This window comes from Lampetra planeri, chromosome 6 (assembly GCF_965212315.1).
Source record: "Lampetra planeri chromosome 6, kcLamPlan1.2.h2, whole genome shotgun sequence".
Taxonomy (NCBI): Eukaryota; Metazoa; Chordata; class Hyperoartia; order Petromyzontiformes; family Petromyzontidae; genus Lampetra; species Lampetra planeri.
The window spans coordinates 5,171,565-5,192,314 of record NC_136112.1 but is presented as its reverse complement, the minus strand read 5'-3'; the positions used below and the strand labels follow the sequence as shown (position 1 = coordinate 5,192,314).

Here is a 20,750-nt window from a genome sequence, read left to right as displayed (position 1 = left end):
TGCTCCCGACAATTTATACCACAGGCAGCTGTCCAGCTCAGCTCAGAAGGCCCTGTTCCATGCCAGAAGAGACAAAGAGATTATATATCAATTATCATAAAATTCAATTATATTTTAAAGTAGTAATTGTAGATTCAAGGCTTTGCATAAGGCTTCGAATATGGCAACAACGGCCTTTTATGAGAATTATGGCCGATTGCCTGTTGCCAATTTGGCAAATATTTTTCATTTCATTTCATTAAAATGTGGCCACACTAGCGTGATGACCGCTCCAGTGAATAGCTGAATAGAAATAAAGGTGCTTATTTTCATAATGAAATTCATTCATTTGCGTTTGTCATTGTTACAACAGTGAGTGTTTGCGTCTGTCATGCGTAAACTGCTGGCCACTATTGTGCTAATATATCACGGCACGGACTTTTCATTACCCCCACAAGCCATTGATTGTGATCGGGTCAGTACGTTGTGCTATATTCAATTTAGAAATTTTATTTTCTGGACACATGCTATGGGATTTTTTGCTCCGGTGGACTCGAGTGGAGTTATTTTCCTGCTTGCTACCAGGCAATAGCAGTGAAATAGGTGTAGAATTTGTCATCGTATATATGTAAACACAATAGTGCAATAAAACTAAATTACGCAGAAAGTTGATGATGTTGCAACGGATATGTCAGCACAGTCAGATGAAGCAGGGCACTTGGTTTATGAGTTCACTGCCCGGTGAAGCTCAGAGCAGTTTGAATGAGATGTCGTGTGTTGATGTTGAATTCACTCATGAGAAGGCTTATGCCACTGGTGAGCTGGAGCTTTATTGTTCAAAATTTTATGAATTCTGGCCACGTATAAATAACATCTTTCCTCTTCTTGGTTCTTTTGGTAAAGTCACGAAGAAGGGAAATAATAAAATAATAAAAATAAAACATAATCAAATAATTCTCACGACGTTTCGGCCACAACGCAAGCAGCCGTCCTCAGGTGAAGAACATGTCTGTCAGACGCTGTCTTCCCGACAGACCTGTTCTTCACCTGAGGACGGCTGCTTGCGTTGTGGCCGAAACGTGAGAATTATTTTATTATGTTTATTTTTATTATTTTATTATTTCCCTTCTACGTGACTTTACCGAAAGAACCAAGAAGATGAATCCCTGCAGTCACGAAAGCTTTAAATCGAAAAATGACATCTTTGTAAATGTGGTGTGGGGTTAGTGAAAATAATTTCGCCACAAACCAACCACGTGGCCAAACCCAAACACAACCTCGGATCATATTGACTATAACAATTTTTTGTTATTAATAGCATAATTTTATAAACACGTCATTCTGTTGACATTGACATTTGCAATGGCACATTGGATTAGGCATAATTCAGTTTCAAGTTTGATTTTGCTCGCCCCCCGTGTGTTCCGGTGTGCGTTTATTGTCTTTCAAAGGCGGTCGGGCGTGGTGCTGGCCACCCACCCCCTCGTGTACCGTTCCGGCCTTCATAGGTGCTCGCTAACAGCACTTGCCCCTACAGTCTGTTAAGGCTATACAGTGGATCTTTGTTTTTTGTTTTGTTATTGTCTTTCAGAGGGAAACTGCGCAGGTCGCTGTGGGCAAGTTACCCTCGGAGACTGCTCCTGCACCCCATCCTGCCAAGCCCTGGACAGCTGCTGCCCTGATTTTGCTCATCGTTGTTTGGAAATTTCCCCAAAATCAGGATGTCACGTGGGCGGAGACGACTTAAAAATCATCAACATTCGCTTCAATAGGACCCAAGGCGTCATCTGCCGGTGTGTAAATGATCAACAACAACAATAATAACAATAACAGTACAGCACGTGTAGTGTTAGTCACAAGCGTTGCATATTAAAGAATAAACTGTGGCATTTCAAGCACCTGCAGTCAGAACATTTTAATTCGTTTGCAAAGACAAAAATCAAGTGAAACATGGCCCTCCGATGCGTTTGCGTGTTCGGCACGATGCCCGATGTTTTACTATCGTGTGGTGGGTGCTTCTCCAAGTCAGTTTCTGAAGTATCTTGAGATCAGTTCGTCAAGAAGTTCTAGGCACGTGGAGCGAACCGTCGAACATCGTGCACAACAACTCGAAAACACACAGCAGAGCTGTAGGGCACAGGCATGATCACCTATCTACGTGGCTTTACCGAAAGACCCAACGAATAGGAAAGCGATACGTGTTAAATTGAAAGTATTACTACTCTATCAACACGTTTCTTTTGTCAACGCAGCTTCGTTGATGAAAATTCCTTTAATTAAATTTAGACTTTGGTCATCGGACAAACTGTAGAATGAGCGTAGCAACTGTATTCTCTTTGCCATTTCATTGTCGGTCGATGATTATTTTTGAACTATCACGGTTTTTAATTGAAAACTGTTACGCACGCAACGCCACATTTTTCCTCGTACCTGCACCGGCTTAAGCGTTCGAGTGAATCAAGGGCAGTCTCACATTGCCCATTTTTTTGTGACAGCGCTCCCCAAACCGACGACGGTAATTTCACTTGCAACTCTGGCTTGACGTCCACGTCGCACTCACTCGAAGGTTTGGCGAGGACAAAGTGGACGTGGTCGGACACTTGGACGGAGATGGACACGCGCACTGCGTCTCCCCGCTCGTCTACGAGACGAGACGCATCACCTTCCAGCTGTCCGTGGACGGGGGGTTCAGCTTCCCTCACGAGGGCACCTGGGTGGCAGGTGAGAAACATGCCAGGGCACCTGGGTGGCAGGTGAGAAACATGCCAGGGCACCTGGGTGGCAGGTGAGAAACATGCCAGGGCACCTGGGTGGCAGGTGAGAAACATGCCAGGGCACCTGGGTGGCAGGTGAGTAACCTGCCAGGGCACCTGGGTGGCAGGTGAGCAACCTGCCAGGGCACCTGGGTGGCAGGTGAGAAACCTGCCAGGGCACCTGGGTGGCAGGTGAGAAACCTGCCAGGGCACCTGGGTGGCAGAGGGAGAGATGTTAACTGTCTCGCGCCTGGTACGCAGGACATCTGTATATTCGGAGTTTGCGTGTCTCTCTTTCTCTCGCTCTGTGGTCGCGTAGATTTTTCTCCGGGTCTTCCGGTTTCTCCCTCCACATCGAGAATCAACGTGCATTTAGAGTGTTTGGCTGCTATACATTTCCACGCGACTTTGTTGCGCTATCATTTGTGGCCAGGTCGCTTCGGACAAAGAGCTATGTAGCCCAGTGGGCCTTGCTTGGTGAAATACAAAATAGTTTTAGTTTAGTTTATTACGTGGTTAAGAGGTAGGTCACTTGAAGGAATCTCAACAGTAGTTCTGTGTTCTGTTTCCACGGGCTATCCTCTAGCACGGCTCTTGCGAGAGTTTTGAATAGATTCTCCGTCTCGCGACGCCGATATCACACTCGGAGTGAAGTTGAGCGTGAAGGTAAAGGAGCGAAAAAAAATTAACCCGTAAAAACAAAGTTTTTCACTTTAAATCCTTTATATGCGTGGCGGCTAGAGTCCTCTCGTCCTCTGGCTTGAGATGGCTGCCACCTATGGGTCAGATGATTGTCTGCCACCATTAAGCAATTGGTAATTAAATATTTTTTTTTCCCTAAAAAGTGTAAAATTTTGGAAAAATTTTTCACGAAAATTAATTGTCACGCACAACGAGTATGTGTGCAAAATGTCAGCTCGATTGGATCACGGGAAGTGGGTTAAAAAACGACCGAAAGATTTGTATGGTCGTAAGCAAGCAAGCAAGCAAGCACGCAAGCAAGCAAGTGAACTTAATATAAAGGATTTAATGACTCAAAGTGACGCTCAGAACGAACTTTTGATCACATCGTCAAAATTCGGCCACCGCTCGTTCGCCAAAACATCTTCACTCGCACTCTGCTCGTCGCTTTCCTTTACCCACGCGCCGCAGTGCATCCCGGCAAGGTGAAAGGAGGTGCTGCCGCGCAGATGCACAACTCCACGCACTGGCAGTACTACGGCACGCCGGGCGTCGGGGGCAAGCTGACTCTGAACTGGAACGCGAGCAAGTTGCGTTCGCCAGCAGTCAACGTGGAGGTGTGGGGCTACAGGGAGACGGGTACGCACGCATCGCCACCCGACAGACCGAGTCCGTGGCCCCGCGCGCATGCAGTTTATACAAATGACGCCTCATTTAACCCGTGTGTGGGTGTGTGATGGATTATCACGGTCCTGCGTGACTATCGGATGTGTGCTTCACGCGGAAAAGAAAGCTAAGCGAGTCATTATCCGTCCCATCTGTTGGCTCATGAGCAAACGATGGGGCCCGAACTAATTTCAGCCACGGGTTTCTTTCCTTTTAGCGAGTTTCACAGCTTCGCTCAGCCTCGATCCATTCTCTTCCTGATCCCTCGCTGCTCTGTCGGGACACCTGGTTCACTGTCTTTTGCCTACTTATGCTTCCTTACGCTCTTGTGTGTGTGTGTGTCACAAAGTAAGGGTTCCTTGGCTGGCCTCATTTACGTAAGTGTCCTAACCACTGCAGTCTAAATCTATTTATGAGGTCAAACAATATTTTTCTGCTATTTTCCCAAATATATCCAGCCCATGTGTTTAAACGGTGTTTTTACATTGAGATCTTTTTGTCCTCCTATATGGTTGTGCATACTCAGTTGACCTTTGAATCCTTATATTCATAAAAACCAAACTCGTGAAAACTATGCCAAATTGTTGTTATTGCAATTCCAGATTGAGTAAATGTGTTTATATGTTACACACACACACACGTGTATGCGTGCATGTATGAATATGTGTCTGTGTTTGAGTAAATTGGTGTATGTACAAGTATATGAGGTCATAGGAGTATGTGCATGTGAATATGAGTACGTCGATGGGGAGCGGCAGTGTAGCGGTTTGTGCGCTGCACTCCAAACCCGGTGACCCGAGTTCGATTTCTGCTCACGACCAACCCCACTGATGAATCGATTCTGGGCCTCCTCTAGGTCGACTCAGCCTCAAATGAGTACCTAGTGCGGTGTGTAAACATCGTCGCTAGGCAGACAAAAGCGGCCGGGTGTGGTGGTGGCCACCCACCCCTTCGTGTGCCGTGCCGGCTTTCATAGGTGCTCGCTAACAGCACTTGCCCCTACAGTCTGTTCAGGCTACACAGGAGTCTTTTTCTTGTCTTGTCGATGTAAGTACACGGGGGTGGATTATTTAAGACATGACCCCTACACCAACCCCTATCACGACCCCTACCCCAACCTCTATCACGACCCCTACCCCAACCCCTATCACGACCCCTACCCCAACCTCTATCACGACCCCTACCCCAACCCCTATCACGACCCCTACCCCAACCCCTATCACGACCCCTACCCCAACCTCTATCACGACCCCTATCCCAACCCCTATCACGACCCCTACCCCAACCCCTATCACTACCCCTATTACTACCCCTAATACTACCCCTACCCCAACCCCTATCACTACCCCTACCCCTATCACGACCCCAACCCCTATCACGACCCCAACCCCAACCTTTATCACTACCCCTACACCAACCTCTATCACTACCTCTACCCCAACCCCTATCACTACCCCTACCCCAACCCCTATCACTACCCCTACACCAACCCCTATCACTACCCCTACCCCTATCACTACCCCTACCCCAACCCCTATCACTACTTCTACCCCAACCCCTATCACTACCCCTACCCCTATCACTACCCCTATCACAACCCCTACCCCAACCCCTATCACGACCCCTACACCAACCCCTATCACGACCCAAACCCCTCCGTCACCACTCCCAACTGTTTCCCTGTCACCATAACTACACCACTTTTAATAACCGCACCCTACGTAGCCAACCTTTCCAATATTTATCTCAACCACTATCACCTTATATCTAATTTAATAATTGCTGTAAAGTGACTTGGAATAGGGCGCTATGTAAATCTAGATAAGATAAGCTTAGCACTGAGGAGGCAAAGGTGGTCAGGGTGGGACCGGCCACACCACCCCCCTCCTGCACCATCACCAAGAGCAGTCGCTCCAACATGCCGTTAAGGCTATACGTGGGATCTTTGCCGTTTTCCTTTAATGTCTGTATGTGTGTGTGTGAAGGTATAAGTCTGTGGGCGTCAAGTTGAATCTCGTCAGACTAAAAAAAAAAAGTGACATATCACGTGCGCATTTTCTATCGCCGCAATAATCGCCGCAATAATTAAATTACGTTGCGCGACGCTCCGCGCGAATGCAAGTAACTCTTTCGTGGGCTCCACGCGAGCGTCTGTCTCCTCCTCAGGCGAGGCGTACGGCGCGGCGTGGGTTGCCCAGTGGCTCTACCTGTACACGTTGGCTCGGGACGTCGACAACAGCGGCTCGTTCACCTTCCTGCCGAAGCCAGCGCTGCCCGAGTTCTCCGTCTACGAGTTCGGCATGCTCCGGATCGCGTCCAGCAATTACAGCGACGGGCAACCGTAAGCGGCGTCTCGGGCAAACACCGTTCGTCACGAACGCTGCCCCGTGGCCGAATCGCCCTGAATCAGAGGTCGCAAACGGGTTTTGATTCCTTACCCGTACCCGTACCCGGCCGCACCAGGGTCGCAAACGGGTATCCGTACCCGGCCGTACCCGTACCCTACCCGTACCCGGCCGGTACCCGGCCGTACCCGGCCGGGTACGGGTAGGGTACGGGTATCGGGTACCTGATTGCGACCTCTGGGATGAAGCCATGTTGCAGGCGCGGGTGGGTTGATTCTAGGAACTTGAATTGTGAGAAGAGACAAGACGTTGGGAAAAGAGTGACAATCGGTTACTCACCAGTGACTCACGGTCTACCCGTACCCGTACCCGGCCGCACCAGGGTCGCAAACGGGTACCCGTACCCGTACCCGGCCGGTACGGGTACCCGGGTATCGGGTAGGGTACGGGTATCGGGTACCCGGTTGCGACCTCTGCCCTGAATGCACCCCGCTGATATAGGATCTCAGAAGCGAAGCAGGGTGTTAGCCTGGTTCTATCCTGTCCTCGCGAATGCCAATATGTTCGCGAGCCAAATGCCAATGTCATCTCGCCATGGTGGTGAGATGCAAACTTATCCTTTGCTGGTATGCAGGCGATGTGTGGGTTCGATCCAAACCCTAACGCCTGCATATTAGGAGTTTGCGTGTTCTCCCCGTGGTCGCGTGGATTTTTTTCCGTTTTTTCTATCCACAATTAGAAACGTGCCTTTAGAGTATTTGGCTGCGATACTTTTCCACGTGATAAGCCACTTCAGTGGGGTATAATTTGTAGCCATGTCGCTTCTAAACGAGAGCTATGCAGCTCAGTGGGTCTTACATGGAAAGAATGTCTGAGTCTGCTAGCCAGGTGGGCAGGAGATGTCGGTACGTTTATGTACAATACAGTATATATCCATCATAGAAGGTGTTTGGGTTAGATCGCGTACATATAAATGCATCGTTAAACCCGCCACCACCCGACACAGCCAATTAATAAGGTTTGTCACGTAAACAAAACGTGCCAATTCGTTACTAGTACAGCACACCGGTGTGTTGGAGAGCCAAGCCACAACATTTACAATCTGAGTACGACGTTTCACCAGTAAATACAACTAGCTTCATCAGGCGACAGCCAGAGTTGCGGAGAAATCATCCTGTTTCACTCGTAAAGTATATTTGCATCTATTTGGGGTCCTACAACAGTCTCATCCTTCATGGCCTAGTACAATTGAGGTGTTTATGACATGACGATTATCGTGATGTCAGTTACCCACGAGTGTGTGTACGTAATCGTATTTCTCAGCTTTCTTGTGTTGTCAATTCCTCGCCGGTGTACTACGCTAAAGTTCTTCAACAGCGGGGTTCACTCAACACAAAGCCTGCCCTGAGTATTTAAATCATTGAAACTTCACAATGGAAACGTTCATGACGCTCACGCTGGCAGTTAAGCAGTAATTTATCACGTGATTAAGGTGAACCATGAAACTGACGAGGCCATAAAATCACCATGCTGGAAATATATTTTGCCAAGCGCCAATGAACCTGAACTTTTGTGCTTTTGTTATGGCATACTTTTTTGGGGAATAAACCATGAAAAACAAATCAGAACAGCCACGATAATCATGAAAACAATACTTTCTGCGAAATACTCCATAGGTGTATGCCGCACCTGGTATTGTATTACGCATCGTAGTTATCACCAGATTGTGGCAACCCTGCAATCAATCTGTGCGGAGCTTGAAGAGTTGCAACCCTCTGGTTTTATGGCCATTTTTTTTCCTCCAGGGTACTGCCGTTTTTTATCTACTCATGAAAAACACTCAGCGATGGAAACGGCCAAACCCTTCAAACGAAATAACCTGCTCCCGAGAACAGAGTCTTGAGACGTAACGAGGCTTAGCTGGGTGAACTAGGGTTCACTCTTATTTACTTAATGTCGAAATGCCACTGGTGGTGCTGTGCACTCGCATCAGGGAGTTCAACGGTGAGCACATCTCATGAAAGTGCCTGTTAAGTGGCTGGCTTGCCCTAACATGCCGCTGCATGGGTAAATGATCGGTGTGTTTGCCGAAAAGTTCATACAATTCGGCTGATCGCGTATCTCTGCTGCTACGTTTAAGAGGTTCAGTCGGGGTGGGCCTGGGCTTAGCAATTAATTGTACGCTCTCCTTTGACAGCCAAATGTGTGCTCTTAATTCAACCTTGCTCTTGAGACACTTGAGTGTTATGGAATAAAAAAAATTAGCTCGCCGCGAAGATGCGATGTAATATCAGTCACACTTGTCAACGCGCATTTATTTGACGGGTAACATTAATTATACTGAGAGGAGCAAGTTTAATTACTTTTGTCAATAGGTAGATATGAGGTAAAGACCTGGATGTTATGTCAAGTAGTTGTAACAATGGCTAATGTCTTTCAAATGTCCCGATGCCAGAGGATTCTAAGAGTCGTGTGACAGGAACACGCATGAAAAGACAGGACCTATAATAGACCTTGACAGGCACTACTTAGTGTAAATAATTCAGACAGGTGACTTCATAGGGTTATTCACTTCCTTCGAATTTCTCTACAAGGTCACAGCACAAGAAGTCAACTCGGAGGCGCCACTGGTGCACACGAAGGTGGCAGCCTTCTCATGCCGGTGCTGTCAAAGGGGGCCTCCGCTAGAGGGAGTTCTAGAGAGCCCCTCTAGAAGCACATTGGGATTATTTAGAGTATTTAGCTGCTGTCAATTTCCACATCATAATCCACTTCGTTGAGCTATCATTTGTGGCGCGGTTACCTCTAAAAAAATAAGCTAATAGTTCAGCGGGCTTTACCTGGTATAATAAAAAGAGTATCCTATCCTAAGCACTTCTATCTTGTTTTTGTATTGTTTGTTGTTGCAACGTTCTGACATTCTGGCCTGCCCTTCCACGCTAGCTAGATGTCTTGAAAGTGGTCGGAGGACCCAAACTTTACCCCAACACACATACCGCTGAGGGGGGAGGGGGGAGGGGGCAATTTAAGAAAGTTTCACCTTTGAACTGCCGCGTTGGTAAAATCAAATCAAACCGGCGACCTTTGGATTTCAATTCCAGCGTGATAACCATTAGACCACGGGCAGCATCCCCACGGTGCATATAACAAGACAGATTGACTAAATTTTGACTTAAAGCTTTCGTGACTGCAGGAATTCATATTCTTGGGTCTTTGGGTCTTTCGGTAAAGTCACGTAGATAGGTTCAAATAAAATAACAAAACATTACAAAAACTACGAAGTTTCGATCGCGAAACAAGCAATTGCCATCAGGAGGAAAAGAAAGGAGGGAGAAAGGCCGGAAAGCTGCTGAGGCAGGCTGTTACAGAAGGAGGGGGAAATCTGCTGAGGCAGGCTGTTACAGCTGTTACAGCCAGGCTCAGCAGCTTTCCCCCTCCTTTTCTTTCCCTCCTGATGACGATTGCTTGTGTTGCGATCAAAATGTCGGAGTCTTTTTGTTATTTTTTGTTATTTTCTTCGAACCTATCCACGTGACTTTCCCGAAAGACCCAAGAATACAAATTAGCTAAATGCGAGCTTTTAGTTTCACTAGCTTTTGGCCAAATACCACCGTGGCATACGCACGCCAGATAAAACTTCCCACCCCAATGTCCCTGTGCGTAACAGGAATGTGCTGGCGGCGTGGAGTGACGATCACGCGATGGCGTGGCACCTGGAGGAGAAGTTCCGTGCAGATCCGGCTGCCTGGGCGCTGCAGAAGTGCCTGGCTTGGAATGAGAATGAGACGTCCATACTTCCCCCTTTCCTCCCCGAGATCGCCGACTGTCCTTGCACTTTGGCCCAGGCACGGGCGGACACTGGCCGATTCCAGGCAGGTTTTTTTTCTTCCCATAGTCCCGGCAACAGGTCTGTGATTAAACTAGTTGCCGCAATGATGGAATTTTTCACGATGCGATATGATGTGCGATTTCACGAAATGAGGACTGTCGCGATATCAGTTTTTCATAACTCTGTTATTGTATTTCACATTTTCGTTGTGTGTGCTTTGCTGTACGTCTAGTACATATGTATGAAGCGGTGGCACAGCGGTTAATGCACTGCACTACGAACCCGGTGACCTGGGTTCAATTCCCGCTCACGGTCAACACCAGTGACGATTAACTGAACCGGTGCTGGGCCTCCCGTAGGTCGACTCAGATCAAATGAGTACCTGGTGCGGTGTGTAAACATCGCCACTCGGGAGACAAATGTGGCCGAGCGTGGTTCTAGCCATCTGCCACCTCGTGTGCCATGCCAGCCTTCATAGGTGCTCGCTAACAGCACGTGCCCCAACAGTCTGCTAAGTCTATACGGGGGGGATCTGTGTCTTTGTCTCGTACACATAAAGATTAACTAATTATTCTTCAACTGCAGATCACTTAACATAAGCCTGTCACGAGTATTTCTAAGCATGGCAATCTAAACGGCACATGCTGCGAGTTACAAAATTAATGTGTACATTCTATGAGCTACACAAATGATCACGTGATGTTATTGCGGTGCCACCAATCACTCCGAAATTTAGAATTTTTTTGCAAATCACTTATTTTACAGCTCAGGGATGACTATTTAAAAGTTTGTTCGGAAATAAAATATTTAAGGGTAATAAAAAAACAGCGATGGTGAAGATGACGTAACGATACTTTATTAAACGGATGATTAAGATTATTGGTGCTCGTACAAGGTGCAATATCACAAGCACCCGGTATTAAACACCGTCTCTCACGTTCATTCGCGACGTATGTTTCTGCGTGTGTAGCGATAGTTTTAACGAAATTCATTTCAATGCATTTCACTCCTGTTTATGTTTAAGAAAAGTAATATCCATAGAAAACGAATCTCCATCATCTCAATTGACTTTCAATGATGTCAAACACAAATGATAATCATCATCATCATGACAACATTCATGGTAAAGTTCGTACCGAGTTAATAGAGCGTATATCGATTAATCTCGTCCCCTCATTGACTTGATGAGGTCACAATTTTTGGTCGCATTTTTATTCAAAAATCCGCTCCTTTTGGCTCATTGTAATCATCTTCGTTTAATTGTCTCTCTTTAAAAAAAGATATATTCTTATTTGCACGGCGTTGTTTGCTGCGTTAATTCTAAATATAACTTTAAAACACGATACTAATTTAATTTGCATGAACGGTAAATAATCGATTCGCACGCACGCGATTCAATGCGTGTATCATGAGCATGAAAACGAACTTTGATTGCTGACTCAATGCATGGTTACACGTGCACCTTTTAACGACCTGTCCACCTGACCATGTAAACGCTCACGGCGGATACCCACCCACCAAACAACATTTTCTGAAAGGCGTATTTTATCGCTATCTGCTTCATGATCTATATACGTAACTGCCAGCTCGTTTGACGTATTTGCTTATCTTCTACCACGAATGCGTGCCAACCTGCCCGTGTCCGCATCACGTCAACTGCACATTTTTTTCCGCGTTCCTGTGCACCAAAGACAGATACTCGATGACGCTGCCCTCGTGGTGGGCAAATTCAATTAACGGCTTGTTTCAGCGCACTGATTTAAATGTACGGCAATACTACTTGCCAATCTCAGATAAATCTCGTAATTAAGCTGTGTGCTGTGCACTGCTCTTTAATTACCCACCTTTGCCCCCGTGTTGAATAATTACTCTGATGTGATTTTTTGTTTTTCACACCGTGTCACGGGTCCGCCCTTTGGCCCCCAACGCGGTGAACTCCGCTAATGGAAAGTGTGGCCCTGTGTGTCGCAGGCGGACTACGGATGTGACATTGAGAAGGGCAGCAAGTGCACGTATCATCCAGGGGCTGTCCACTGTGTGAGGGCCATCCAAGCAAGGTGGGAATGTGACACATGCGTGTCACGTACACGACTACTCGCTGCATGGGCGCTCTCAGTGCTGCGCGCTTATCGGCACAGCGTTTTTTTTTAAAATCACATTAATCCCTTATTTTGGCAGTCGGGTGGCACAGTGGTAACACTCGTGCCTGGCAGAAAAAAAGGACCCGGGTTTGATTCCAAACTAGATTGCCTTTCTGTGTGGAATTTGTATATTCTCCCCCTGTTGTGCAGAGGTTTTACTCCAGGTTCTCCAGGTTTACAACCATAGAGAAAAAAATAGTACAACGTAACTTGTATTGGCGAAATAACCCGACGTTGAAATATTGACTGCGTATTATTTATATTATGTAGCAACATTGCTCCCTGCTGCGAAAAACTTGGCGGGATCATTCCGATAAAGAGCCTTCCATGGGCAAATGACAAGCGTGTTCATAACAACAATGCACTTCTTCGAGAGTTTTGAAGTTTGTTTTTAGAGCAGGGAATGGGCGATATAGATTATTGTTTACGCACGATGATGGAAGTGCATAGATACGAAAAGACTTCATAGAGATTGAGAGAGAGGCAGTTGAAAAGAGCAAGCCAAATAAGTGGCAATGGCATGGCTGAGTAAAATAGTAACAGTTGGCACTGCCAACTTAAATAAGCGAACACCCCTTGCTACTGAGCCAAGACAAATATCGTCTTTGTGCAAGGCAGAGCTGCACTTGTCTGCTCACGCCACTCTCCCACACTGGGTGGGAGCACCCACACTTTACACCACCACCACCACCACCATCCCCACCACACGCGCCATGCCTATCGACTAACTGTGGTGCACCCATTTAGACTGCCAGGTGAACAGAGGCGGCGTGGGGGGGGGGGGATTAAAACAAAAAACGTTCCCATCGTTTCAATTGCCACGGCGTGAAAATCGACCCGGCGACCTCCGGAACGCAAGTCCAGTGTGCTAACTGTTGCAACAGCAGCGCCATTCCCGTTAGCTTGCCCGATAAAAAAAAAAAACAGAGAACGATAAACGATTGGGCCTGGCCACCTTTTCGAACCGGGCGACACTTTTCGTAGCGCGACGCCGACCGTGGCGCGACGGCGTTAAAGTCGCGCGCCGCAGGAAATGCGAAGCCGGCCGACGTTTCAGGAGGACCTCCTCCTCGTCGTCGGCGTCGGAGGAGGAGGAGCGCCACGCGGTCGACCGGCGTGTGTTGTGTGACCCTCGGGCGGCAGCCCCCGCTACGCGGCGGGGCAGCAGTGCTGCTACGACGCTCGCGGCGTGCAGCTGCTCACCGTGGACTCCGTGGGGGGCGGCACGCCGGACCGCGGCCACGACTGGGGCTCGCCGCCGTACCGGCGCCCGCCGCGAGTGCCCGCCGCCTCGCACTGGCTCTACGACGTCGTCACCTTCTACTACTGCTGCCTGTGGTCGGACAACTGCGACTACTACCTGCACCATCGGCCCTCCAGCGACTGCAGAGCATACGTGCCTCCAAAAATCGGTATGCGCCCTGGGCGTCTTCAAAGTGGTGTTCTGATGGCTGTACGATTGCTATGGAAGAAAGTTTCGCCGGCTGGATTCCGTGGCTGTCTCGCCTGCCTGCCTGGCTGGCTCGCTGGCGTGTGCACAGGTGATGCCACCGCAGAGCAGAGCCGTGTTCGTCCAGCGTGCTGGCATCACGCTCCTCCAACCTTTACTCCGGCTGTGGATCCCGCGGGATGATGGCGAGATGTTAATTACCTCTCCTGGTATGCAGGAGGTCGTCGGTTCGATGCCGACCCTGACGCCTGTATATTTGTAGTCGCGTGGATTTCTCTCGGAGTCCACCGGCTTTACCCTCCACGTTTAGAAACACACCTTTAGAGTATTTGGCTGCTATAAATTTCCACATGATGGTAAGCCACTTCATTGAGCTATCATTTGTGGCCAGGTCGCTTCTGAAAAAGAGCTATATAGCTCAGCGGGCCTTACCTGGTAAAATTAAAGTTGAATTTAAGTGTGCAGCCAGTGGCATATTCTTTGGGTCTTTCGGTAAAGTCACATAGATATGTTCAAAGAAAATATCAAAATAACAAAAAACTACGTTATGATCGCAATTGATGACGGCCGCTTGTGTTGTGATCGAAACGTCGTAGTTTTTTGTTATTTTTTGTTATTTTCTTTGACTCTATCTACGTGACTTTTTCCGAAAGACTCAAAGAATATCAATTCCTGCAGTCACGAAAGCTTTAAGTCAAGATTCAGCCAGTGGCAGTTATCATTTATATATATATTCTGTAATATCACAGTTGTCGAGCATGTGCCCAAATGACCCACAATGCCAAGCGGCCAGCAACAAACAGCACGATCAGAGTTGCAACAGGTCAGAGTGAGTCTGTTCGTTCAATCGAGCAGGGTTATGAAAAGAGCTGGCGATGATGCCAGCGTGCTGAATGTCAGGTGGGGGAAGATTGTGCTCCTCGCGCATCGCAATGAGGACATCCGTCCACTGTGTTCTTCCTGCCCTCCCCGTCACGAGCGAAGGCTCGGCTCTGGGGGACCCTCACTTCCTGACGTTCGGCAACCTCAGCATCACGTTTAACGGGCGTGGGGAGTACACGCTGCTGGAAGCCGCCTCGCATTCCCTCGTGGTCCAGATCCGCACCGACGTGGCCCACGACCCGGACGGTACGTCGCTCATCTCTCAGCAATCAGACGACAGACAGACTGGCAGATGCACACTTGTGGGCAACCCCCCCCACCGCCCCCACTCTTCCACGGGTCGGAGGCCACGGAGGCCTTGGGGCAATATGCCTAAGGCACATCACGCTCGCTTATGTCCGTGGAACTCTCTGTGCCCGCAGGCAACGCTGTCAATGCCACCGTCATCACGTCAGTGGCCATGCGGGAGAACGGCTCCGATCTGGTGGAGGTGCGGGTGCAGCGCGAGTCCGTGGCGCTGCAGGTGCTGCTGAACGGGGGCGCTGTCACCTTCGATGAGCAGGACTGGATGGACCTGCACGGTACGGCGCCCGCCCGGGGCGATGGCTGTTGGTTTCGAGCGATGCTGCAGGCGGCAGCGGGCGGTGCCCTGGCCTATTGGGAGGCCCCCTAAGTAAGAAATTGTGTCGGGGGCCCTCGTCTTTCGATGAACGAGCTCCTGGTGAGATGACGGAAGCGGTGTAGACGAAGAGACGGGGATGCAGCGAGATGAGAGAAATGTGGACGAAAGATAAAACAACGTGTGATGAGACGAGAGATGCGGACGAGACGGGAATGCGGTGAAATTAAGGAGATGATGGAAAGAGACAGAGAGACGTAGTTTGATGACAGGAGATAGCTGCGGACAAGTCAGAGATGAAAGATAAATTTCAATGAAAATGTTAATTTCCATTTACATTTATTAGGATCTGAATCTGAGCTGATGTTGTGTGAATCCATATTTTTTCCTGCGAATCTGGGGCCCCTTGAGCTGCATGCAGTCTCGAAGCTTCTACATGGTTTGCTTGGGGCCTAGCGCCACCGCTCTTGTTCCCAAACAAGTGTAATTTAGTCACAGATGTGACCCTGTGCAAGTTGGACTGATAACAACATTGATCTCTGGCACAGTTAGACTGCAATTAACCTCCAGTGACCTTTCACACGACTGTGGCTGGGTAAAACTTGGCCCCTCTGGTCTACTCGACTCTGTGTACATGAAAAAGCCGAGGCCAAGTCTTTCATAATTGTGTCTTGTTTACATTTGGCAACGGCTATATTACACCTTTGCAGGGATTTCGGTTTCATAATAAAACGCGGATTGTTTTGGAGATATGATATTCACAATAAGCTGACCCTTTTCTAACTCGTCTGTTTTTGCACATTCTTGACGTGTTTTTCGCACGCAATAAAGCGACAGTGCTGTGTAGGTGTTCGTGCTTGTGCAGATAAGCAAAAGGCGGTTTCTCTCTTGTGCTCAGACGCATTTTCGGGTCGTACTACCTACCGCTCGTTGTTCGGCACCGTGTCCAACGTTTCGCTACACGTGCTGAATATAGAAGCTCCCACGTTGTGCGGAGCGGAAAATCTCGACGTCTTTCCGAACAACCCGAAAATGCGTCTGAGCACAAGAGAGAAACAGCCTTTTGCTTATCTGGAAAAGTTGTTTTTTTTCTACCGAGAAATCAATGTTGAATGCACGAACAAGTCCCTGCCTCGTTTGGTTCGAGTTGCGTACATTTTCCTCCGACTGCCTAGGTGTGTTCGTCAACTCGGTCGTGATGAGCAACGTGACGGTGACGTTCCCCTCGGGCGCCGCCGTGGAGGTGCGCCTGATGCCCGGCTCGCTCGCCGTCAGCCTGCTGCTGCCCCGAAACTTCTCGGGACAAACGCGAGGCCTGCTGGGGGTACTGGATGGCGGCCTCTCCTTCCCCGACGGCACGACCCTGCCAGAGGATGCCTCACCCGAACAAATGTACAGCTTCGGCGCCTCCTGTGAGTCGAGCGATCAACATTTGCTCTCTTTTTGTTTCTCTTTCAATTAATGCAGATGGCGGGGTGGGGTGGGGGGGCGAATTAAAAAAAGATTAGGACAGAGAATACAAGAGAGCCTCTTTACTCTGCAGGGACTCTGCACAGCCCCACAGCAGGATGCTCTGGGCACATTTGAGTTAAATAGTAAGGGGAAGTGCTCATGCCGATGCCATTTACGTTGTGCCAATTAATGAATTAAACTCGCAGTCATTTGCATGGCAATCAGGAGCAAACAAGTTTGACACAAGGTGAACAGCCTGTGAGCGATCTACATTGTTACTTTTGTAATTGCTGTTTACAGTCCTTTACTAATCAACTGCTGGATGAAGGCCTCCCCAGGCGGCCTTGTCGTCATGGGGGTTGTTTGACCTTATTTCTCCACGCTGGGCAAGTATGCACGTATGCTGCACTTCTAGAGCACTGTAGGTAGCCAACCGTGCGAATCGGAGGTGCGGGGGAAGGACAACAAACGAGACAATAAGCAGTTCCAAATAAAAAAATAAATCTTGAATTAAAATTGCATGGCTTCAGTGGCTTCCGAACATAGGAAGGAAGAGCGTTCCAGACGGCCACAGCAGCGCACCTGAAAGTGCGCGATGCAGTGACCGTCTTTGTTCGATGGCTGGCCAAAAGCCGCCGTAGCGAGGATAACCAGAGTTTGCGTGATGGTTTATGGTCCTTGATGAGATCAGCAAGTGTGGGGTGATGAAGGAACGGGGTTGCCAGGACCAGTTCATGGAAAGCTCGCCACTCACTCCTGATGTTAGCCGTGGTCGAGACCTGGAACACAGGCTGCGGTATTCATAGTGCAGGAACCAATGGATCATTGCTCCACTGCTTGATACCAATTGCAAGTGAGAAAAGCCAAAGGCTGGTCAGAACATGGCAACATTCGCCATTGCAGTTCAGCAACACATTTAAATGATTTGGAAAGTGATTAGCTGTAAATTAGTTAAATTAGAAAATTACAAAGCACTAGAAAATACTTAAAAAAATGCGAGACAAAGGGAATCATGGGAATTCCTAATAAAGCGAGATAATTTTCCTGAGAAAAAAGGGAACTGATTAGAGTAAGCAAACTGAACTTTTATTTATTTTCTTCCATTGATAGGACAGACAGGAGCAAATGTCTCGAGGAAGACAACCGCTTTGTTACCCACAGCCACAACCGGGAAGCGAGCCAGCTAAATTTGTACAAATCGGGCAAATGGCCAACTCGGCTCGCAAACCCCGCAGCAGGTTTGCTGGGCCAATCAGACTTGGCTTTCAGGGCCTCCTTTCACCACACTCTCAGGCAACCCTTGGAAACCGTCGTGATGTTTTCACAGGGTCAGCATCGAAATTATATGCGCGCTCAAATGGCGAACCTTCACTTATATTTACTCATTCAAGGCCCGAGACTAGAGGACATTTTCAGATTTCTCTGGCAACTGCCTGGTGATGCTGGTTGTAACGTCGGGTTCATAGCGCAGCACGCTAACTGCTACACTGCCGCTCCCCTCTGCACTTACACACACACACGTGTACATTTAAATATATACGTGCATTTTGTACTTCACAAGTAAAAAAGATTAGCACGGCCGGCTACGTATGGTGCGAAAGAAGTTCAACATACATACAAGTAAAAGCTTCTCCTTGTCCATTCAAGCAATGCAACTGTGGTGGAAATTCCACATTCCCATGACCAGGGCCATTCTATCAATGATGATGAATGACGATTATCAATGATAAGGTTGTCTGTGAGTGCAATCAGCATGCATAGAAGAAGTTCTATCGGTGCGGGCGAGCCCTGCATGAGAAGGAGAGTGTGTGGCATGGCCTGTGGTGGAGTAGATGCCGGGTTTGTATGAATGGAGTAGAGGTTGTTAGATGTCGTGAAATTGCTCTCCAACACACCAGTGTGTCGGGTGGAGGAGGGTTTACAACACACATTTTTATTTTGCGATCTAACCCAAGTATCAATTACGAATCGTCTTTTACTCACGACGTTCTAATAAAAACACAGCTCCGACATTTTTGCAACAAAAATTATCTAACTATGATCGTTGAACAATTTTCAGTTATTGTTCCATTTTCTTCATGAATGTCAATGCGCATGATCGAGGGAGTATGCATTGCTTATGCACCTTCTTGTTCAGGCACAAAGGTCTCATGCGTTTCATTGTCAAGTTCAGCTTTCCAAGAGCGCTTGAACTCACTCTCATCCATCTGCTACCAGTACACTGAGAGACAGAAAGAGAAACGCGTGGGTTAGAGAACTTACACGGGTTAAAGACTAAATTCCAACCGTTTAAAATATAAGGAATATCCTAGGAATGGAACGTGTCTGAGAGCACGCCCACCGAGGAGATGGAGTGATGGAGTCAGCTTCTTGCGTATAAGTGCCATTTGGATTATTTCATCGCATGGCGGTGAAAGACGGCGATGGCTTGGGGAGACCTCCATCCAGCAGTGGATTGATCATGTCTGATGGATGATTGGGGCCATGCATCCTGGGCTAGTCCAATTTTTCTCTTCTGTTTTCATTGCGCATGATAATAGGGAGCTGTGGATACGGGTGCCACTGGGTTCACTGTGATTATGGATTCCACTTGTGTCCATTTGTCACAAGGACTATAGACAACAGTGCAGCGTAGATCGCTTCCCTCAGGCTATGGAGGGGAGGAAGGTGGGGGAGGGGGGGGTGAAGGGGAACATACAGGAGGGGCTGAGCTCATGGAGCCAAGCAAATCATGAACAATTGGGACGAGATCCATGCCGTGCTGGAATGGGCCAGGACCATCCCTGGGCCAACCGTCTTGTTGCCAAGTGGTCTTTGGAGTGTAGTATGGACAGGTCAAATTTGTTTTAATTGTATACTGTCACAGGAATACTGTGACCGTATGGTGTAATGGTTAGCACACTGGACTTAAAATCCAGAGGGTTACCGGTTCAATTAGAACTGCCAGCACGGCAATTGCAACAATGGTTCACGTTTGATCAAATTCACCTGCCTCTGTACAGTACAGTCAGTTAATAAGCAGGTTGTTTGTGGTTGGATAAGCTATGGGTACTCATCCACGTTCCAAGACCAGTGTGGAACAGTAGGCTTAAGATATCCTCTAGAAGGCTCTCTCTAGAGCTCCCTTGAGTGGAGGCAATTCCACTCACACTGGTGTAAGCAAAGAATTGCATGGCTGCACATTTACCTATTGTATCGTTGCAAGGTAACAGTGAACTGAGGTTAAGCGTGCATTTACTCGGATGTTTCCCGTGACCTCTGGATGTCCACGCGTGCGCGTGTTTGTATCACAGGGGCAATAGACAACTCCAGCACGCTCTTCACCTACGATTCGCAAGATCTCTTGGATCGCTACTACCACCAGCCGCGACACGACCCGGCGTTCCGTCCCGAGTTCCGGCCGGTGGCAGGAGGCGGCGGCGGCGGCCCGTCGCCTCCCATAGTGGCGCAGCTCTGCGGCCCCGACGAGCTGTGCAAATTCGACGCGGCCGCCACCTCGAGCCTGAGCGCCGCCAACGCCACGCTGCTCGCTCATCGGTGGCACCAGGGCGTGGTGCGAGACCTCACTCCGGGTCAGTGCTGCCCCGATAACGGCGATGCCTCCCAAAAGGGCCCCCGTCGCCTGGGCCCACGAGCCCGGGGCAGGCGTTGACACTGCAACGCCCGATCTGCCGAGTCCCTGGCGTCGTTCGAAAAACGCGCTCCGAACTGCCGGCCTCGTCAATCTGCCACGAGCGACGCTGCATCTGTTTTTCGCTGCAACCGGGGCGCATGACGGACGTGTGATGTTGGTGACGTGCGTAGAGCGCCCCTTGTCGTGGCTTGCCATGTTTAGAGTACGCATGGGATAGTCAGTTGGCATGTTGCGTGTGGTGGGGTAAAGTGTGGGTCCTCCTGTCTCTTCTGAGACGTCTGGCCAGGCTGGAAGAGGGGTTCTCGATTGCTCCTTCCTA

The 20,750-nt window shown here is 48.7% G+C and overlaps 1 protein-coding gene across 1 annotated transcript in view; it reads left to right on the top strand.

The window, feature by feature from the left end:
• SUSD2 (sushi domain containing 2) overlaps positions 1 to 20,750 on the top strand; it is a 31,467-nt gene that overhangs the window by 7,440 nt on the left and 3,277 nt on the right. The window contains exons 2-12 of the mRNA XM_078595337.1: positions 1,571 to 1,772; positions 2,546 to 2,700; positions 3,885 to 4,052; positions 6,246 to 6,420; positions 10,092 to 10,296; positions 12,225 to 12,310; positions 13,538 to 13,806; positions 14,829 to 14,972; positions 15,149 to 15,307; positions 16,521 to 16,757; positions 20,091 to 20,369. Coding sequence (XP_078451463.1) covers positions 1,571 to 1,772; positions 2,546 to 2,700; positions 3,885 to 4,052; positions 6,246 to 6,420; positions 10,092 to 10,296; positions 12,225 to 12,310; positions 13,538 to 13,806; positions 14,829 to 14,972; positions 15,149 to 15,307; positions 16,521 to 16,757; positions 20,091 to 20,369 — 2,079 coding nt within the window. The remainder of the gene's footprint in view (positions 1 to 1,570; positions 1,773 to 2,545; positions 2,701 to 3,884; positions 4,053 to 6,245; positions 6,421 to 10,091; positions 10,297 to 12,224; positions 12,311 to 13,537; positions 13,807 to 14,828; positions 14,973 to 15,148; positions 15,308 to 16,520; positions 16,758 to 20,090; positions 20,370 to 20,750) is intronic.